Source organism: Podarcis bocagei (assembly GCF_964188305.1).
Source record: "Podarcis bocagei genome assembly, chromosome: 7".
NCBI lineage: Eukaryota > Metazoa > Chordata > Lepidosauria > Squamata > Lacertidae > Podarcis > Podarcis bocagei.
Genome location: NC_138132.1, coordinates 7,186,260 through 7,202,425, shown reverse-complemented (window position 1 = coordinate 7,202,425; position 16,166 = coordinate 7,186,260). Strand labels below are relative to the sequence as shown.

The 16,166-nt window shown below is 51.9% G+C and overlaps 1 protein-coding gene across 4 annotated transcripts in view; it reads right to left on the bottom strand.

Moving 5' to 3' along the window:
* Positions 1 to 910: 910 nt before the first annotated feature.
* Positions 911 to 16,166, bottom strand: part of ACTN4 (actinin alpha 4) — a 148,378-nt gene continuing 133,122 nt past the window's right edge. For 2 of the 4 annotated variants that reach the window (XM_081200226.1, XM_081200227.1), the window contains exons 13-21: positions 13,706 to 13,814; positions 13,456 to 13,596; positions 11,960 to 12,142; positions 11,659 to 11,793; positions 10,371 to 10,550; positions 8,828 to 8,974; positions 7,025 to 7,105; positions 4,905 to 5,063; positions 911 to 3,661 (exon numbers count right to left, since the gene is read on the bottom strand). In XM_081200226.1, coding sequence (XP_081056352.1) covers positions 3,503 to 3,661; positions 4,905 to 5,063; positions 7,025 to 7,105; positions 8,828 to 8,974; positions 10,371 to 10,550; positions 11,659 to 11,793; positions 11,960 to 12,142; positions 13,456 to 13,596; positions 13,706 to 13,814 — 1,294 coding nt within the window. In that variant the 3' untranslated portion in view covers positions 911 to 3,502. Of the gene's footprint in view, positions 3,662 to 4,904; positions 5,064 to 6,280; positions 6,659 to 7,024; positions 7,106 to 8,827; positions 8,975 to 10,370; positions 10,551 to 11,658; positions 11,794 to 11,959; positions 12,143 to 13,455; positions 13,597 to 13,705; positions 13,815 to 16,166 lie in introns of those variants that run through there. The other 2 variants (XM_081200229.1, XM_081200228.1) reach the window with 2 other exon arrangements.

The window sequence follows — 16,166 nt, the reverse complement described above, 5'->3', positions numbered from 1 at the left end:
TTATCTTTAATACTGTAACGAATCATGGTGTTATACATATCCTTATGAGTTTGAGTCTGTAATCTGAGTTTGTAATCCTTGTCAGAATACATACTTTTGGATGGATTACTTTTTGTTACAATCGACTACTGATTTGCGAGTAGGAACCATTCCCACTATTGAAACTTATATTGGCCTGAGTTCGTGGTGTGCCTTTTTCCTGGAAATTTCCTCAGAGCAGCCAGCCATTTTAACGGCTCTCCTGCGTTGCTTTTAAAGGATTTTGTGTGACTCTACCCCGATCTTTTGCGGCATATAAATGCTAAGGGTTGGGCCGGGAGCCCCGTAATGTGCCAAGTCTTCCAACTGCACCAGGCAGCTTTGTGTGAATTTGCCAACGGTGGTAAAGGAACAGGGATGGGGAGGCAAATGAGTAAAGGAGGGAAGCGGTGGGAAATAATAATAATAATAATAATAATAATAATAATAATAATAATAATAATAATAATAATTTATTATTTATACCCCGCCCATCTGGCTGAGTTTCCCCAGCCACTCTGGGAGGCTCCCAATCAAGTATTAAAAACAATACAGCGTTAAATATTTAAAACTTCCCTGAACAGGGCTGCCTTCAGATGTCTTTTAAAAATAGGACAGCTACTTATTTCCTTCACATCTGAAGGGTGTTCCACAGGGTGGGTGCCACTACCGAGAAGGCCCTCTGTCTGGTTCCCTGTAACTTGGCTTCTCGCAGTGAGGGAACCGCCAGAAGGCCCTCAACGCTGGACCTCAGTGTCCGGGTAGAACAATGGGGGTGGAGACGCTCCTTCAGGTATACCTTTAAGGCTGTTTAGGGCTTTAAAGGTGAGCACCAACTCTTTGAATTGTGCTCGGAAACGTACTGGAAAGAACGACAACAGAGAAATCATCCTTAAAAATATTACATTTTATTGTCTTGTTCCCAAGTGGGAGGAGGGCTGGTTTTCCCCGGAAAGCTCGGAAGTTTGTAGAACAGAGGCAGACAGAAGCCAGCTACTCCCTATTGGCTGAACTGCCCGAACCCTGCAGAGGGCAGGCATTCAGGAGCAAACACAATAAAATAAGCTAAACCTTCTCCGGCGACAAAAAGAAAGAAGGAAGAAGAGAACCAAAACGAAAAAGATGGGTGACCAAAAATTTAAAAAGGTGTAGGAATGTTACTGGTTCCCCACGCCCGCCCCCAGTGCTACGGTCAGCCATAACTTTTTAATTACATGATGAAGGAAAAAGACAAAGACAAAAAAAAAAAAAATACCGAACAAACAAACCCAAACACACCCTTCGGCAATATACGATGCTAGATGTATATATATATTTAATAATAATAAATCTGGACGTTATTAAATTGCAACAGTTTGCTGTGTTTTTAATTTCTCTCTTTTTTAAAAAAAAGATCTCTGCACGGTTCTCTTTCGTTTTAGATTTGGTCCTCAGAAAACCCTGCACCATGATGAAGAAATTACAAAAAAATAGATATATATATAATATATATATATATATATATAGAAGCGTGAAGCAATGGATTTTTTATTTTTTTTAATGGGTTGTTCAGAGCGAGGCGAGAGAGAGAGAGGAAGACTAAGTGAGCGAGTCGCTCCTGCCCTGCGGGGGGAGAAGAGGGAACAGCCAAACAGTTTGCGAGGTGCTCAGAAAGCTGTTTTGCCTGCAGCGGAGTCTGTTTCACTACCTTGCAAGAATCACTCCCAGAGGATGCTGGGAAACACGGTCTTGGGGCTCCCCCCTCCTTCTCAGACACCCCTCAAAAGTTCCCTCCGAAAGCACCTGTAGTTATTTGCGATTCCCCCTGCCCTCCGCCTTGGGGGTCACCTACCCACAATTTCACTTTTCTCACCCTCACACCCAAAAACACCCTCGGGTGTGAAACAAGGGTGTCGAGAAAGGGGGAAACGAGACAAATCCATTCCGGTTCGGCCTGCTTTTTAAGACTGATGCTCGGCTCCTAGCACCTCTACCCCCTCCCGGAGAAAGTTAAAGCCCCTCCTCGCGACCCCTCTGGGCGCACTTCGCGCGAGAAAACGAACCGTTTTCGCGTTTCGGCCTCAAAGACGGGCGTCGGTATTGCTGAGATTGTGTTATTCCCAAACTCTGTTACAAAAGCGGCTGGGGGGGGGGGTTGCCGCGACCTGATGGCATGGGGCAGAGAAGGACGGGAGGATTTATAAAACCGGAGACTAGGGTGGGAGAAAAAAGAGGAGAAAGGGCCCGACTGGGGTGGGGATATCCGTTCCGCAAAGGTTTTGCTTCTCCTGCGAGCGTCGGGGAAGAAGCTGCGACGGATTTGAGGAGAGAGGCACTGCCTCTTTGAACACTCGCGTGCTAAGTCTGCGGAATGGGAAAGGGCCAATATGCCCTTGCCAGGTGCAAGCCCTCCCAACTAGCCCCGAATGGGAAGGCAACCTATTTCTTCAAGCAGGCGAAGGGCAAACCGCGGACGTCAAACTAAGCAGCGTGTGCCACGGAGAGCTTGGGTGGCCGTGAACGAGGGCACTGCTTAAAGGAGATGCCTAGGACTGGCTGTACAGACCCAACTCTGCTTCCTAGTCAAAGCAAACAGCCTGGGCAGAAACCGCGAGTTTGGACCTAGACGCTTTAAGGGGGTCCCCATCCTCCTCCTCCTCCTCTCGCCCCTAATGGGGGGAGGAGCCGGTCGGAGGTGCGACGCTGGGGTTGGGGGGCGAGAGGCACAGGCTAGGCCCAAAAACTGCCTAGCGCAGCGAGCGGAAAGGTCCGGAATGAGGTATCTAGATTCTGTGTCAGAGAGAGAGAGAGGAATGCAAGGAAGTGGGTTTCGACAGCCCCTCCGGATCCTGAAGGCGATGGGTTTCGACGTGCCGCGGACTGAGGGCGGCTTGAGGGTACCCCAGACACATAAATTAAAAGGCAGCGCCCGAGAAGAGATGGGAGGGAGGGGCCTGTATATGCCAGTCGACAGTAGAACTCTCCATCCCACTCGGGGCCCAATTAAGATCAGTAGAAGGAGGGAAACCGGAATGTCATCTATATCTAACAATAATAGCCATCTGAACCGCGGCGGCAGCAGCCGGGATGCTTTATGGCCTTTGCTGGAAAGGCCTCGGGGCCGAACTCTCCCTTCCTCCCCCGGGAAGCGAGGAGCCACACCGAGCTCCTCCGCTGCTCAGAGTTTTGGGGAAAAGACTTGGAACTGTTGCATAGTGTCCGTAGAGTGCGCAATGGGGATGGGGTGGGGGAGAAGGGGGTGGGGAGGGGGTGGCCCAGGCCAGCTCCCAGGGGTCGCCCAGCGTGGAGGCAGCTTTCTGTCCTCGGAGAGAAAGTGAAAGAGAGAGAGAGAAGGAAAGAGAAAGACAACCTTCCCATTGCTGTGTGTGTGTGTGTGTGTGTGTGTGTGTGTGTTTGTGTGAATGGGGGAAAATCAAGAGTGTCGCCCCCCCTCCCCAAAAAGCGCCAGCGCTTGCTGTTGCCGCCGCTGCCTCCGGCTCTAGCCTCACAGGTCGCTCTCGCCGTAAAGCGCCGTGGAGAAGGACTTGTAGTCAAGGGCGCCGGGGATGGCGTCGGGCCCCTGGTAAGGTGCCATGCGCGCGATGCAGTACTCGGCCTGGTCGGGGGGGAGCTCTCGCCGAAGCTCCTCAGCCGTGATGTAGTTCTGCGTCAGGGATGGGGGGGGGGAGAGAGAAGAAGAGAGGCCTGCGTGAGGTTGCGCCCACCGGGTGGCAGATCAGGAACATTGGGATAACACAACGTGGTTTTTTGCGGTCCCAAGCTAATATTTGCAGCAATTTCCACCGATCTGCAGCACATCGATTTAAAGCACATGGCTTCCCCTCCCTGCAGAATCTTGGGAACTGTAGTTTAAGGGTACTGGGAGTTGTAGTTCTGCGAGGGCAAAGCTACAGCTCCCAGGATTATTATTTTTTAAAGTTTATTATTTTACATTGATTTACAGTGGTACCTTGGGTTAAGTACTTAATTCGTTCCGGAGGTCCATTCTTAACCTGAAACTGTTCTTAACCTGAAGCACCACTTTAGCTAATGGGGCCTCCTGCTGCCGCTGCACCGCCGGAGCATGATTTCTGTTCTTATCCTAAAGCAAAGTTCTTAACCTGAAGCACTATTTCTGGGTTAGTGGAGTCTGTACCCTGAAGCGCATGTAACCCGAGGTACCATTGTACGTTAAGATCATATAACATACAATTTACATCAAAATCTATTTATCCTGGCAACTTCCCATCCTTAATTCGTGATGGTCTGAGTCCCTCTCCTCCCTGCTGCCTGTCTAACCTATTAACCTTATCCATTCACCTAAATCCTATATTGCAATCTTTTCTATTTTCTTTCCATTGCTCACAAGGGAAAACCTGTATGAAATTTTATTTCGCTGTATTGTGTTCTTATATAAACTAAAAAGGGTCTCCGTTCTTCCCCAGATATTTTGTCTTACGGATTCCTTATTTTAGCTGTGAGTTCCCAGATTCTTGGGCGGGCGTGGGGGAAAGTCGCGTGCTTCAAATGCGGTGTGGAATGTGTTTGAAACGCACGAGCAGATCTACCCCCCAAGTCATCTCAAGGGGAAAAAATGTCTTGGGTGACTACGCTCTCTGAACTTTCAAAAAGTTTTCTAAATTCTGCACCGAGGGAAGTCATATTCTGTCCTGCAATCAGGCGAAAGCTTGCACAAATCTGCATGATCTCCCTTACTTGGCCTTTGAGAGGGCTAAGGCGTTCCTGAAGCCCCCAGCCCAAAATGCTTAGAAAACTGACTCTGTTCTTCCTCTGGCTTCTGAGATTTGAGCACTCTCAGCAATGCCTTTTCAGCCACAACAGCTAGAAATGTGGTTGGTTTTTTTGCTCGTTTCTTTAAAGTCTTTCCTCTCCCTTGTTGAACTCACCTTGTCTCCAGCCAGGACCTTGAAGGAGGCAATGACCTGGTCGGCCGTATCCGTGTCCGTGGTCTCCCGGGACATGAAATCGATGAAGGCTTGGAAAGTCACCACTCCGCTGTTGTTGGGGTCCACGACACTCATGATCCGGTTGAATTCCGCATCTCCCTGGGGAGGCAGGGGTGGGGGTGAGAGAAAGGAGGTCATTTGAGTCTCCTGGCAAAAAGGCAGCGAAACAGCTGAGTCCGTTTGACGGCTCTGACACCTTTGCTGGAAAACTCAGCTGTGGCCTCAAGCTTTAGAGAAGTCCCCCCATTCCGTGTCAAAGTGGCTGTCCGAATTTAGACTGGTGGGAATTCTGCGGAGAACTACACCGGACGATCTTGGCTCAAACCTTTCTTGCTTAAGGTTTCCTAGGCTTAATTTCCATTTGAATCTCCTGTGATCGCAGCGTTATACTAGGGAGGAGCCATAGCAGGGCGGCAGGTCACCTGCTTGGCATGTAGAAGGTCTCCGGTCCCTCCCATCTCCAGTTAAAAAGAAAAAAGACCAGATAGCAGGAAATGGGGAAGAGCTTCTCTCTGTCTCAGATCTTGGGAGAGCGGCTGGCAGCCTTGGCAGGCAATGCTGGGCTCAATCAGCCGACCCCAACCTAGCGCCCTCCAGAGGGCCAGCGATGAAGGAGGGCACCGCGTTGGAGAAGGCAGAGCTAGATGGGTAAACAAGTCAAACCTGACACAAAAGCAGTTTCCTCTACACTACTTATTAGAAATCTATACCCTGCTTTTCACTTTATATGGGTCTCAAAGTGGCCATCGGAGAATAAAAATGTTACCATGCCCCGACGCTGTCATGTTTACCTGAAGCATATGGCTTTCCCCCAAGGAATTGTGGGAACTGTAGTTTGTTAAGGGTACTTGGGAGCGTGGCTCTGCGGAGGGCAAACTACACTTCCCAGCATCCTTTGGTGGAAGTCACATGCTTCAAATGTACGGCACAGCTGTGCCCGAAATGTAAAATGCTGGAGAATAAAACATCGGAGCAGCATTTGTGAGGGACAGAGGCCTCCTGGAATAAAACCATCTTAACCAGGCACCTGAAACTTTGTAGGGGTGGTGCCTGCCTGATAGCTGATCCCCCCATGTTTATTTTATACAAAGTTGTCCCTCCATAGCCATCCCCACTCAACCAAAGGGAGCTCCCCTGCCGATTCATAGTAGGAATAGTCTGCAAGATCATCTAATCTAGCAACCTGTCCCATAGCGACCAAACAAGCACCCCCAATGGGAAGCCCACAAGCAACAGCACCCTCTCCCCACCTGTGACTCCCAGCAGCCCTAGCAAATGCCCACCCACCAGTAACCCTGAATTTCCCACCCTCCTCCGCCTTGTCTTGCAAACCACTTGGCCGTAAGCACAGCCCCCCGGCCCTTGACCCGACTTGACATCACGTTCCGACTCACACCCTAGGCCCGTGTTCTTCAGCCTGGACCACAACTCCCATAATCCCCGGCTAAGCTGGCAGGGGATGATGGGAGTTGGAGTTCAGCAAGGCTGGGTACCCAAGGCAGAAGGACGGCAAGGGCCGGCCACACAACGGACAGATGCAGCATTTCGGCTGTCACCAGCTGCTGCCGTCGGCATGGAGGACAGAGCGAGGAAGAGAAGTGGGGGGGAAAGCAGAGAGCGGAGCGTACCAGGCTGTATCCCGTGGAGATAAGCAGAGCTCGGTAGTCGTCTGTGTCCATGCTGCCCGTGCGCTTCTATTCCCAGAGGCCGACAGGCGAAGGGAGGGAGAGAACGCAGATGGAGGAGGCATGCAAAGATGGAAAGGGAAGAGAGGGCCGCAGAGCCCCACGGAGGAAAGAGACACAGAAAGAGAGAACATCAGTCAGGAGGAGCCATCGAGATGCCACGTAAACAGACGACAGGGGAAGTGGGGGAAGACACGGGCGCACAAATCGGATACACGAAACACGGCGACGACAAGGTGGCGGGAGGAGGAGGAAGAAGAAAAGTGGGTGTTTGATGGTGGGGAGAAACGAACGTGGTGAAGGAAGAGAGAAAGGAGATCAGGTTAATTGCAAGGTCGCCGAGCGGCTGCGCAGTTTTTAACGGGCATCGGGTACCTGTCGGTCATTCTCCACATCGTATCCCAAACTGATGAGGCAGGCTTTGAACTCTTCAGGTCCCAGGGATCCGCCGTGGTCCTGCCGCCGGGCCACGCGCAGGGAGGGGCGGAGGGCGCGGCATGCACATTTGAGGGGGGTGGGGAGGGGGGCGGGAGAGCCCACGTGCACACGACAAGGGAGGGGGGAAGGGGGAAAGACATGGCGTTAGTTCCAACACTCTCGTGGATGCTCTCGGGGAGCTCCTGCCCGCAGGCCCAGGAAGTGGTCAGAGGAGGAGGGGGAAGAAGACGAAGAGCCCTTTGGGACTCCCTGCTTCAAGGACCTGGCTGGGGCGCTCAAAAGAGACAGGACTTTCACGCCAACACCTGTTCTGATCAGACGTTCGGCAACAAGCCGTGAAAAAATGAACACTGGCTTCTATGGTGGGTTGTCAACCTGGGAAGGGAGCCCAACTAGGAGAAGGGAAACTCTGAGCTTAAACCTCCGCTGCTTTGCAGGACATCTTTGGGAGATGAAAATAAAAATAATTTACCATTTATACCCTGCCCATCTGGCCAGGCCTCCCCAGCCACCCTGGGCGGCCCCCAACCAAACATTAAAATGCAGTAATGCATCAAATATTAAAAGCTTCCCTAAACAGGGCTGCCTTCAAATGTCTTCTAAAAGTTTGGTAGTTGTTGTTCTCTTTGACATCTGATGGGGGGGGTGTTCCACAGGGCGGGTGCCACCACCGAGAAGGCCCTCTGCCTGGTTCCCTGTAGCTTGGCTTCTCGCAGTGAGGGAACCACCAGAAGGCCCTCAGCGCTGGACCTCAGTGTCTGGGCTGAACGATGGGGGTGGAGATGCTCCTTCAGATATACTGGACCGAGGCCATTTAGGGCTTTAAAGGTCAGCACCAACACTTTGAATTGTGCTTGCAAATGTTCTGGGAGGAAGGCTTGGGAGGAAACCCTGCACAAATCCAGAGCGGAGTCCCTAAGACGGTTGGATGGCGCCTTCTACGCCTCCTTCCGGCAACTCCTGCAGCCAAGCTGGTGCCAAATGTCTTGCTCTGCTTTCCTTGGGACCACATCAGTGAGCTTGGTGTGTGTGTGTGTGTCTTGCCATCCAGGAGCCCAGGACCTCAAGACAAATCACCCAGGCTTGCACCCCGGGGGAGGCCACTTGGGTGCTGCTAACGCAGTGGTTTGACTTCACCCCTGGAGGCAAACTCCATTGTGTCTCAAGACAGACAGATGCCAACAATAGGCCTGGCCAGTTTCCTCTGGACACAAATCGAACAGGTCTGATTTGGGTGGCAGAAAAGCGGCTGGAAGCTGGAGCGCCAAACCATTCAACCCTTTCTAAAAAATTCTGCCAAGAGCAAGCAGAGTCACCCCGAGAGCTGGCAGCTACTGTCTCAGCCAGGCCCACCTCGCAGGGTTGGTGGTGATAAAATGCAGGGAGGGGACTGCAACTACCCTGAGCCCTTTCAAAGAAGGGTTGGGATAAAAATATAAATCATGAAGAACGAGCATGGCCTGGAAATTAAGGAAAGCAAGAGCACTCATGGCAGCGCTACCAGGCTGAGCTCAGAGGACCCTCCAACTGGTGCCAGACTCTTTGTCGTTTTTCAATCTGAGGGAACGGACCCTTTCCTGTGGGCAGGAGATTCCTCTCTTTCATTCTTTATTTTAGTGATCAGAGGCAGGAAAGTCACACGCGCACACAAACGCACAGAGGGAAGCCTCTTCTGCACCCAAAAACGACTTTCCAGCTGCTCCACGGCGAGGCCCCAGCCCTGCGCCAAACTCAGGTTACCTTATCGAAGTGGTTGAAGGAGGCCCGGAACTCCTGCATCTGCTCCTGGCTGATCCCCTTGGCGTCCCGGGTCAAGATTTGGTTCTCCACTTCGTTGCTGGTCCGGGCTGTGGTGGTGAGGAGTTGTTCCCACCCGACACGGATATGCTGGAACGAAGAGTTCGGGGCGGGAGGGGAAGAGGCAAGGCTGAATAACTCACTCGCCTTGGTGTATGTACTGCCTTCTTGAAAGCTGAATCCGCACCCGGGATCTATCAGGGGCTAAGATCTGGTAGAGGGCAGAGGGTTCCCCCAGCCCAACAAGGGTTGCTTTGTAAAGAACTAGGCAGAACCCCCCGAATCAAAGCCTCCCCACTCAGCAAAAGGGCCTAGGAAGACGAGCCCGGCTGGTGCAAGCCTGAAACCCTAAAACCAGCAGCCAGCCCTGGAAACGCTTGAGACGCTGCCTTCCTATATGTTTCCAAATGGCTTCGACTGAAGTACTTTATCATTGTTGTCTCTGCCATTTATTCTTTGAATAATAATAATAATAATAATTTTTTATTTATATCCCGCTCTCCCCAGCTGAAGCCGGGCTCAGAGTAGCTAACAACAATAAAAATAACACAGCTTTCTAAAATCAATTCATTTTAAAATCAATTCAAAAGTCAAATTCATGGCAACCATTGGGCTAGAGTTCAGTGAGGATTACCAAAGGAGGGTGTCAGGCTGCGCCCTGACCAAAGGCCTGGTGGAACAGCTCTGTCTTGCAGGCCCTGCAGAAAGACGTCAAGTCCCGCAGGGCCCTAGTCTCTTGTGACAGAGCGTTCCACCAGATCGGGGCCACAGCCGAGAAAGCCCTGGCTCTGGTAGAGGCCAGCCTAACCTCCCTGTGGCCTGGGACCTCCAAGATATTTTTGTTTGAAGACTGTAAGGTCCTCCGTGGGACATACCAGGAGAGGCGGTCCCGTAGGTACGAGGGTCCTAGGCCGTATAGGGCTTTAAAGGTTAAAACCAGCACCTTAAACCTGACCCTGTACTCCACTGGGAGCCAGTGCAGCTGGTATAGCACCGGATGAATGTGATCCCATGGCGAGGACCCCGTAAGGAGTCTCGCCGCGGCATTCTGCACCCGCTGGAGTTTCTGGGTCAGCCCCATGTAGTGGAGTTACTTCTTTGAAAAAAAACAGCTACAGTGGTACCTTGGTTCTCGAACGCAAATCCGTTCCGGAAGACCGTTCGAGTTCCAAAGCATCCAAAAACCGAGGCAACAAAGGGCTGTCTGCAGATTCAGCTGAGAAAATTGAAAAGCACGCAGCGGAAGCTGTTTGACTTCCAAGGCGCGTTCGAAAATGGAAGCATCTGCTTCAGGGTTTTCGTTGCGTTCGGGTTCCGAAACTTTCGTCAACGGAGACGTTCCGAGGACCGAGGTAAAACTGTATCAGTTTTGCGAGGCCTGTTCCCTGACTCCCATTTCCCCAGCATGCAAACTGCCAGAAAAAAACACCCCAGAGCGGCCGGTTGTCTGGCTAGCTGGCTGAGAGCGTCCCCACGCAGCCCTCACCTCCATGGTGAAGTTGGTGTGCTTGTTGTCGAAGATGAGCGCCTCTTGGATGAGCTGGTGCTGCTGCTCCAAGATGTCGATGTTGGGCTTGTAATCCACGATGCTCTGCTCATACAGCTTCAGGTGATCCAGCTGGTCCTCCAGAGTCCCGTTCATCTCGATGGAGATGCGCCCAATCTCCTGGCGGAGGGGGGAGAGAAAAAGGCGGAGCCGTGTCAGGGCAAACAGACCGGGCAGGCAGAGATCCTGCCCAGAACTAGCTTGACCGCCTGGCTTTTAGACCTGGAAGGCACTGCCCCTAATTCAACCAGTGGGCTAGTATTATACTGCAAGTCCGCTACACCAGCCCAAAAGGCTCTCAGAGCAGCAGAGCCCGTGGTGAGTGATGGGCGATTCCTGGCTCACACGTCTCACTGTTGGCTCTTACGCTGTACCGATGCTCCAGAGCTCCAGCTTTTTCCACCTGCCTTGCCCCACCCTCCAGAACCTGAGAGCCTTTCTCAAACCTTGACTATGAGAACAGCAAAAGCAGCTGGGAAGGGAGGAGGAGTTCAGGGATATTTTCAAAAAACATTTTCGTCATCTGTGTGCCCTCGTTTCTCAATTTGATGCTGGTTTTGTGGTTATTTTATGCATTGTGCCCTGCCGTTATTTTTACTGATTACAGCTTAGTAATTCTTTATTCTAACAGATAAGTGTAAACTGTTTAATTATTATTTGCCGGTATTTAAATTAACAGTTTACTGTTATACAGTCATACCTCATGTTACGTTTGCTTCAGGTTGAGCGCTTTCAGGTTGCGTCCCGCGGCGACCTAGAAGTACTGGAAAGGGTTACTTCCGGGTTTTGCTGCTCGCGCATGCACAGACACACAAAATGACGTCATGCACATGTGCAGAAGTGGCGAATCCCGACCCTCACACTTGCAGACGCGGGTTGCATTCCTTTCAAGTTGTGAATGGGCCTTTGGAACGGATCCGGTTCGCAACCAGAGGTACCACTGTATTCTAATGGACTAATGAATATTGCTTTATTCAAGTTGTTTATTTTTAACTTATGCTTTTATTATGAGTTTTTAAAGAATTGGGTATGATTGCTATTAGGCGTGTGATCTTTGCTGTCTATCTTGCAGGCTCGTAAACTGCCTTGTGTTTACAAGAAAGGCGGTATACGAATTGATAGTGAAAATGAAACAAAACGGAAATCTCTCCTCTCTGCACCTCTCCAAATTCTCCTGTGGGGCAAGCGGGGAGCAGCAAGCGGGGAGCAGCAGGCAGAGCGCCCTCACCTCCATTTTGGTCTGGATCCAAGGCCCCACAATGTTGGCCTGGCTAGCAAACTGCCGGCGCAGATGTTCATTGGACTGCTGCTTGCTCTGCTCGTCTTGCAGGGCATGGTCCCTCTTTGGCACCAGTTGCTGGACCTGCTCCAGCGAAAACGAGAACAAAAAGAGTTGGATCACTGACCCCCAGCGTCTCCCACCAGCCAAACTGGCCGTGGGCCACTTCAGCCGGGCGTCTTCTCTCTCCCCCCACCTCCCTCCAGGACACTGCCTGGATTCGTGACACCATCCGGACATCTCCACTCACCCTTTCCCACTTGGAGTTGATGATCTGCGGAGTGACCGTAGTGTACGGGTTGTTCCCGGAGAGTTTTATGTTGTTGTAGTCTGCAATCTTCTGCGCTTCGCTCTGGATTCCCAGGATGGCCTCACGCTCCTTGTCCGCGTCGGGAAGGGTGGACTTGAACTGATCGTGGGCTGCAATCAATCCCTGGGAGAAAAAGGGGTTTGTTAGCTGCGATTCCTGCCTTGCAGGGCGTTGGACTAGATTAAAATCTTCGGGTCCCTTCCAACTCTACAATGCTATGATGCTGTGACCCAGGAGGCAGAGCGCCGCCTGTCAAGTTCTGTTTGGCTTTTAAAGCCACGTGAAAGCAGCTTCATGTATAGGCATATGAACCTGTCTTATACCAAGTCAGGATGCAGGAAGCTGCCTTAAGGTGATGGGTCCTCCAAGCCTCAGGTGAGCTTCCCCAGTCCTGGGGGCCCAAGATTCTCTGAACTGGTGTCATGGAGCAGTTGGACTCTGAGGAGTGGTGGGAGGAACTGTTGGGAATCTGAGTATGTGCAGCTACTCACACGGAGTCAATTAAGGTTTGGTAGACAGCCAGAAGGCAATCTGAAGGAGTAAGTCTGCCTGGTGATAACAGAGACATGGAGACCGCTCCCTGATTGGTCAAGCTCTCTCAAGGGAGTGATAATTAATGGCCTACTAACTGGAATGTGTTAGTTCGTGAGTTCAGAGGTTCAGAGTTCTGTGTGTCAGTGTAGGAGTTGTGAGTCGTGTGAGAGAGAGCTAGCTAAAGATCTGTGTTCTATTCCTGTAAATAGTCCACCGTATATAATAAACACCTAACTACAAGTTCCTGGTTCCTGCTTTGTCTACCCTGTCTGCAGCCAAGTCGCCAAATGCTTCCGTGGATTCTGCGTTTACTCTGCTAGGTCTGGCTAAGGTCCTGCAACTAGTCAGAAAGTTGCGAAACACCAAATAGGTTTAGCCAATAGGAACGAGTTGGGAAATCTCGGCGGAAGGAGGTTCAGAGCCTGGGGAGGAGTGGTGGGACAATGACGGGTGCTCAGAGGGAGAAGACCAGGAAGAGGAGGTGTCAGAGACCAAAGGGGTGACAGGGCTTAGTGAGCAGGGAGAGTCTGTGGCAGAAAGAAGTTCAGAATCAAGAGGCTGGAGATGAGGCAGGCCGAGGTGAGTCTGGCTGGTGTGTCCTCCTGCTGCTGCTGTGACAAGCTCCCCTTCTCCCAGAACCAGGAGAGGCGTGAAAAAGGCGGAGGAGAGGTTGGCATGTAGGCACAGTCTCCAATTGCTTGGGGGAAAGCCCTGGTGAGAGGCAGGGCCTTTCAGTCTCGGCAACTGATTTTCACGGAGGAAGAATGTGCTGCTCTGCAGTCAACAAAGTCTGCGGGGATCGTGTTTTGCTAACAAGGAGTGAGCTCTCCCTTTGATTACTGACCGGCACGTTCCTGGGGGAACTGAATTGCGCCCGGTGACCTTCCACCCCCTCCTCCTACCTCGATCTCCTCGATGGTGTGGACGATGAACATGTCCTGCAGGTCTTCCATGGCGCTCTCCATCCAGTTGTTGAAGGGCGCTGCCCGCTTGGCATATTCCAGGTGGAGCTGGTCAATGGTCTCCAACTGCTTCTCTGTTTTCTGTGCAGGAGAGAAATGGGTCAGGTGATCGGGTCACATGACACAGCGTCGACTCTCCCCTGCCCCCCAGCCGAAGGTCAGGGCAAGCTGCAGGAGCCTCCCGGCTCACCTCCAAGGCTTCCCTCCGTGTGTGGGTCAAGGATCCTAGCGAGTCCCACTGGTCACAGATCTTCTGGCACCGGGTGTTGACACTGGGCGAGTCGTAGTAGTCCAACTCACTGCGGGGCAGAGAGAAAGGGGGCATTATTTGGGGCCAGGCCAGTAGGGCTAAGCTCTCTCCCCCCGACGGCCTTCATACAACCACAATGGGCCAAACACCTTGGGGAAAAAGAGGACGGAGAAATGATATTCTTAAGGCCCTCTGTTGTTGCAGAGGTCGTGATCTCTGCTTAGAGCACACCTGTGGTCTTTTAATTATTGGAACAAATAGCTCCGTTAGCAGAGAATGAGATTCTCAATCTCAGGGTTGTGGGTTTGAGCCACAGAAATATGCAGGAAATCAGCAACCGGGTGCGAGAGACGCCATGCATCTATTTCCTCCCTGAGCCCGGCTGCTGCGCAACCAACACAGTGGCAGCTCTCGGGCACCAGAGGGTGCTGCTTCCCCTTTTCAAGGCTCTCTGCCCACCAGGCGGGCGGGTTGGGAGCTCTCCCCCCCCCCCAAGTCTCTGGCCAGAGAGCCCGGCCCAGAGAGCCCAGCGCCCAGCCCCAACAGCGGCATGTTCCCAGCCAACACCTCCCCCCCTCCCAGCCCAAATGCAAAGTTTTTAGCAGAGCTCCTCTGGAAGTCTGCATGTCGCTACACGTTTGGGATGGAGAAAGAAAAGCCGGGAGGTTTGCCAAGCGAAATACCTTGGGAGGGGGCCAGCGGAGCCACAGCAACAAGACACGCGGGGGAAACAGGGTCCCTGGTTTCAGGCAGAACACCCCTAACCTCAGATCCGTGTCTAACTCATGACGAGGGGGTGGGAGAAAAGGATATTTATTGCCTAGCGACTCCCGAAGCAACAGATGCAGTGTGAAAAGGCTTTGGCGGCCTTCAAATGGCGCTTTCGCTATTTCAAGGCTTTTTTTTCTTTGCAAGAGAGGCGTTTGTGTGTGTGCTCTCTCCCCCACGAAGCCATGCCGCAGGGCCACACACATCCATGTTTCCAAGTTCCCTGCCATTCCCAGCCACGGGAATAAGAGCCGCTATTCATGGCTCTCGCCCGTGTGTGTACTAATTGTGCGCGAGTTTATCCGAGTTGGGGGGACGGGAGAGGGAGAAGGGGGGGGAGGACGAAGAAGTTTGCAGCAAACTCTTACAATAAGCACATTCTGGTGTCACACAAAGGGAGGAGGGAAGGAGAACAATAGGGGCACTGTGTATCTTGTGTGTGTGTGTGTGTGTGTGTGTGTGTGTGCAAGTGGAAGAGAACACTCTTTTAGGAACTCTTTCCAAAAGGAGAGGTGATCCCAGCCGTTTCTGTGCAGGAGCCAAAGACGCACTGGAAAGGGATTCTCAGTGACAAACGGAAAGGGGCGGTGAGGTTGCTATTTTGGACCTGCCAAAAATATCACACAGTCTCTCTTTGTGTCGCCCTCCTTGCTGCAAGACGGTTTAAGTCACACACACACACACACACACACACACACACACAAGTGGGCCTGGGTGGTGCAATGGAATGGCGGCTGGGAAGCTTTCTAAAGGGCCCGGAGGCTGCTGATGTTTCCTTTACACAGGATGCAGGAAAATCTTACGGCATAAATGTGCATGTGCGCACACACACACACACACAGCCCAGAGCGTCTGAAATTGGGATTTTTACTGTCTGGACTCGAGGAGGCCAGAGGACTGGCTCAGGAGGAAGCCACAAGTGTCCTGGCTTTAGAGCGGCAGTCTGATAGTTTCAGCAAGGAGGCTGCTCCGAGCGTCGTGGTTTCATTCAGCTTTAGGTTCCCAGTTGTGGATGGATGTCAGCTCCCACCATCCTTGGTCTCTGATCTAAGATGGCTGTGGATGATGGGAGTTGTAGTCCACCGATGCAGAACCACAGAGTTGGAAAGGACCCCAAGTGTCATCTAGTCGAACCCACTGCAATGCGGGAACTGCAGGTAAAGAATCCCTGACAGATGTCCGTCCAAACTCTTGCATAATAAACCTCCAGTGAAGGGCAGTGCCATCTTCCAAAGTGGTCCGTTCCACTGCCGGACAGCTCTTAGCGCCAGGAAGTTCTTCCTGGCCTGGAGCCTGAGTTTGAAGAACACCTGCCCTAGAACGGTATTTTTTCTACTGTCTTTTGTGCTGCTTTTACAATTACTGTATTTTTTGCTCTATAAGACACACTTTTCCCCTCCTAAAAAGTAAAAGGAAATGTGTGTGTGTCTTACGGAACGAATGGAGGCTGCGCAGCTTTCGCTGAAGCCAGGAGAACAAGAGGGGTCGGTGCGCACCAATCCCTCTTGCTCTCCTGGCTTCGCTTCGCTGGAGAGGCGCTGCACAGTTTCCCCTCTCTGCGCAGCGCCCCTTCAGCAAAGCGGGAGGAGAAATGGAAGGGGCTCCGTTTCTCCTGCCGCTTCGCTGAAGGGGC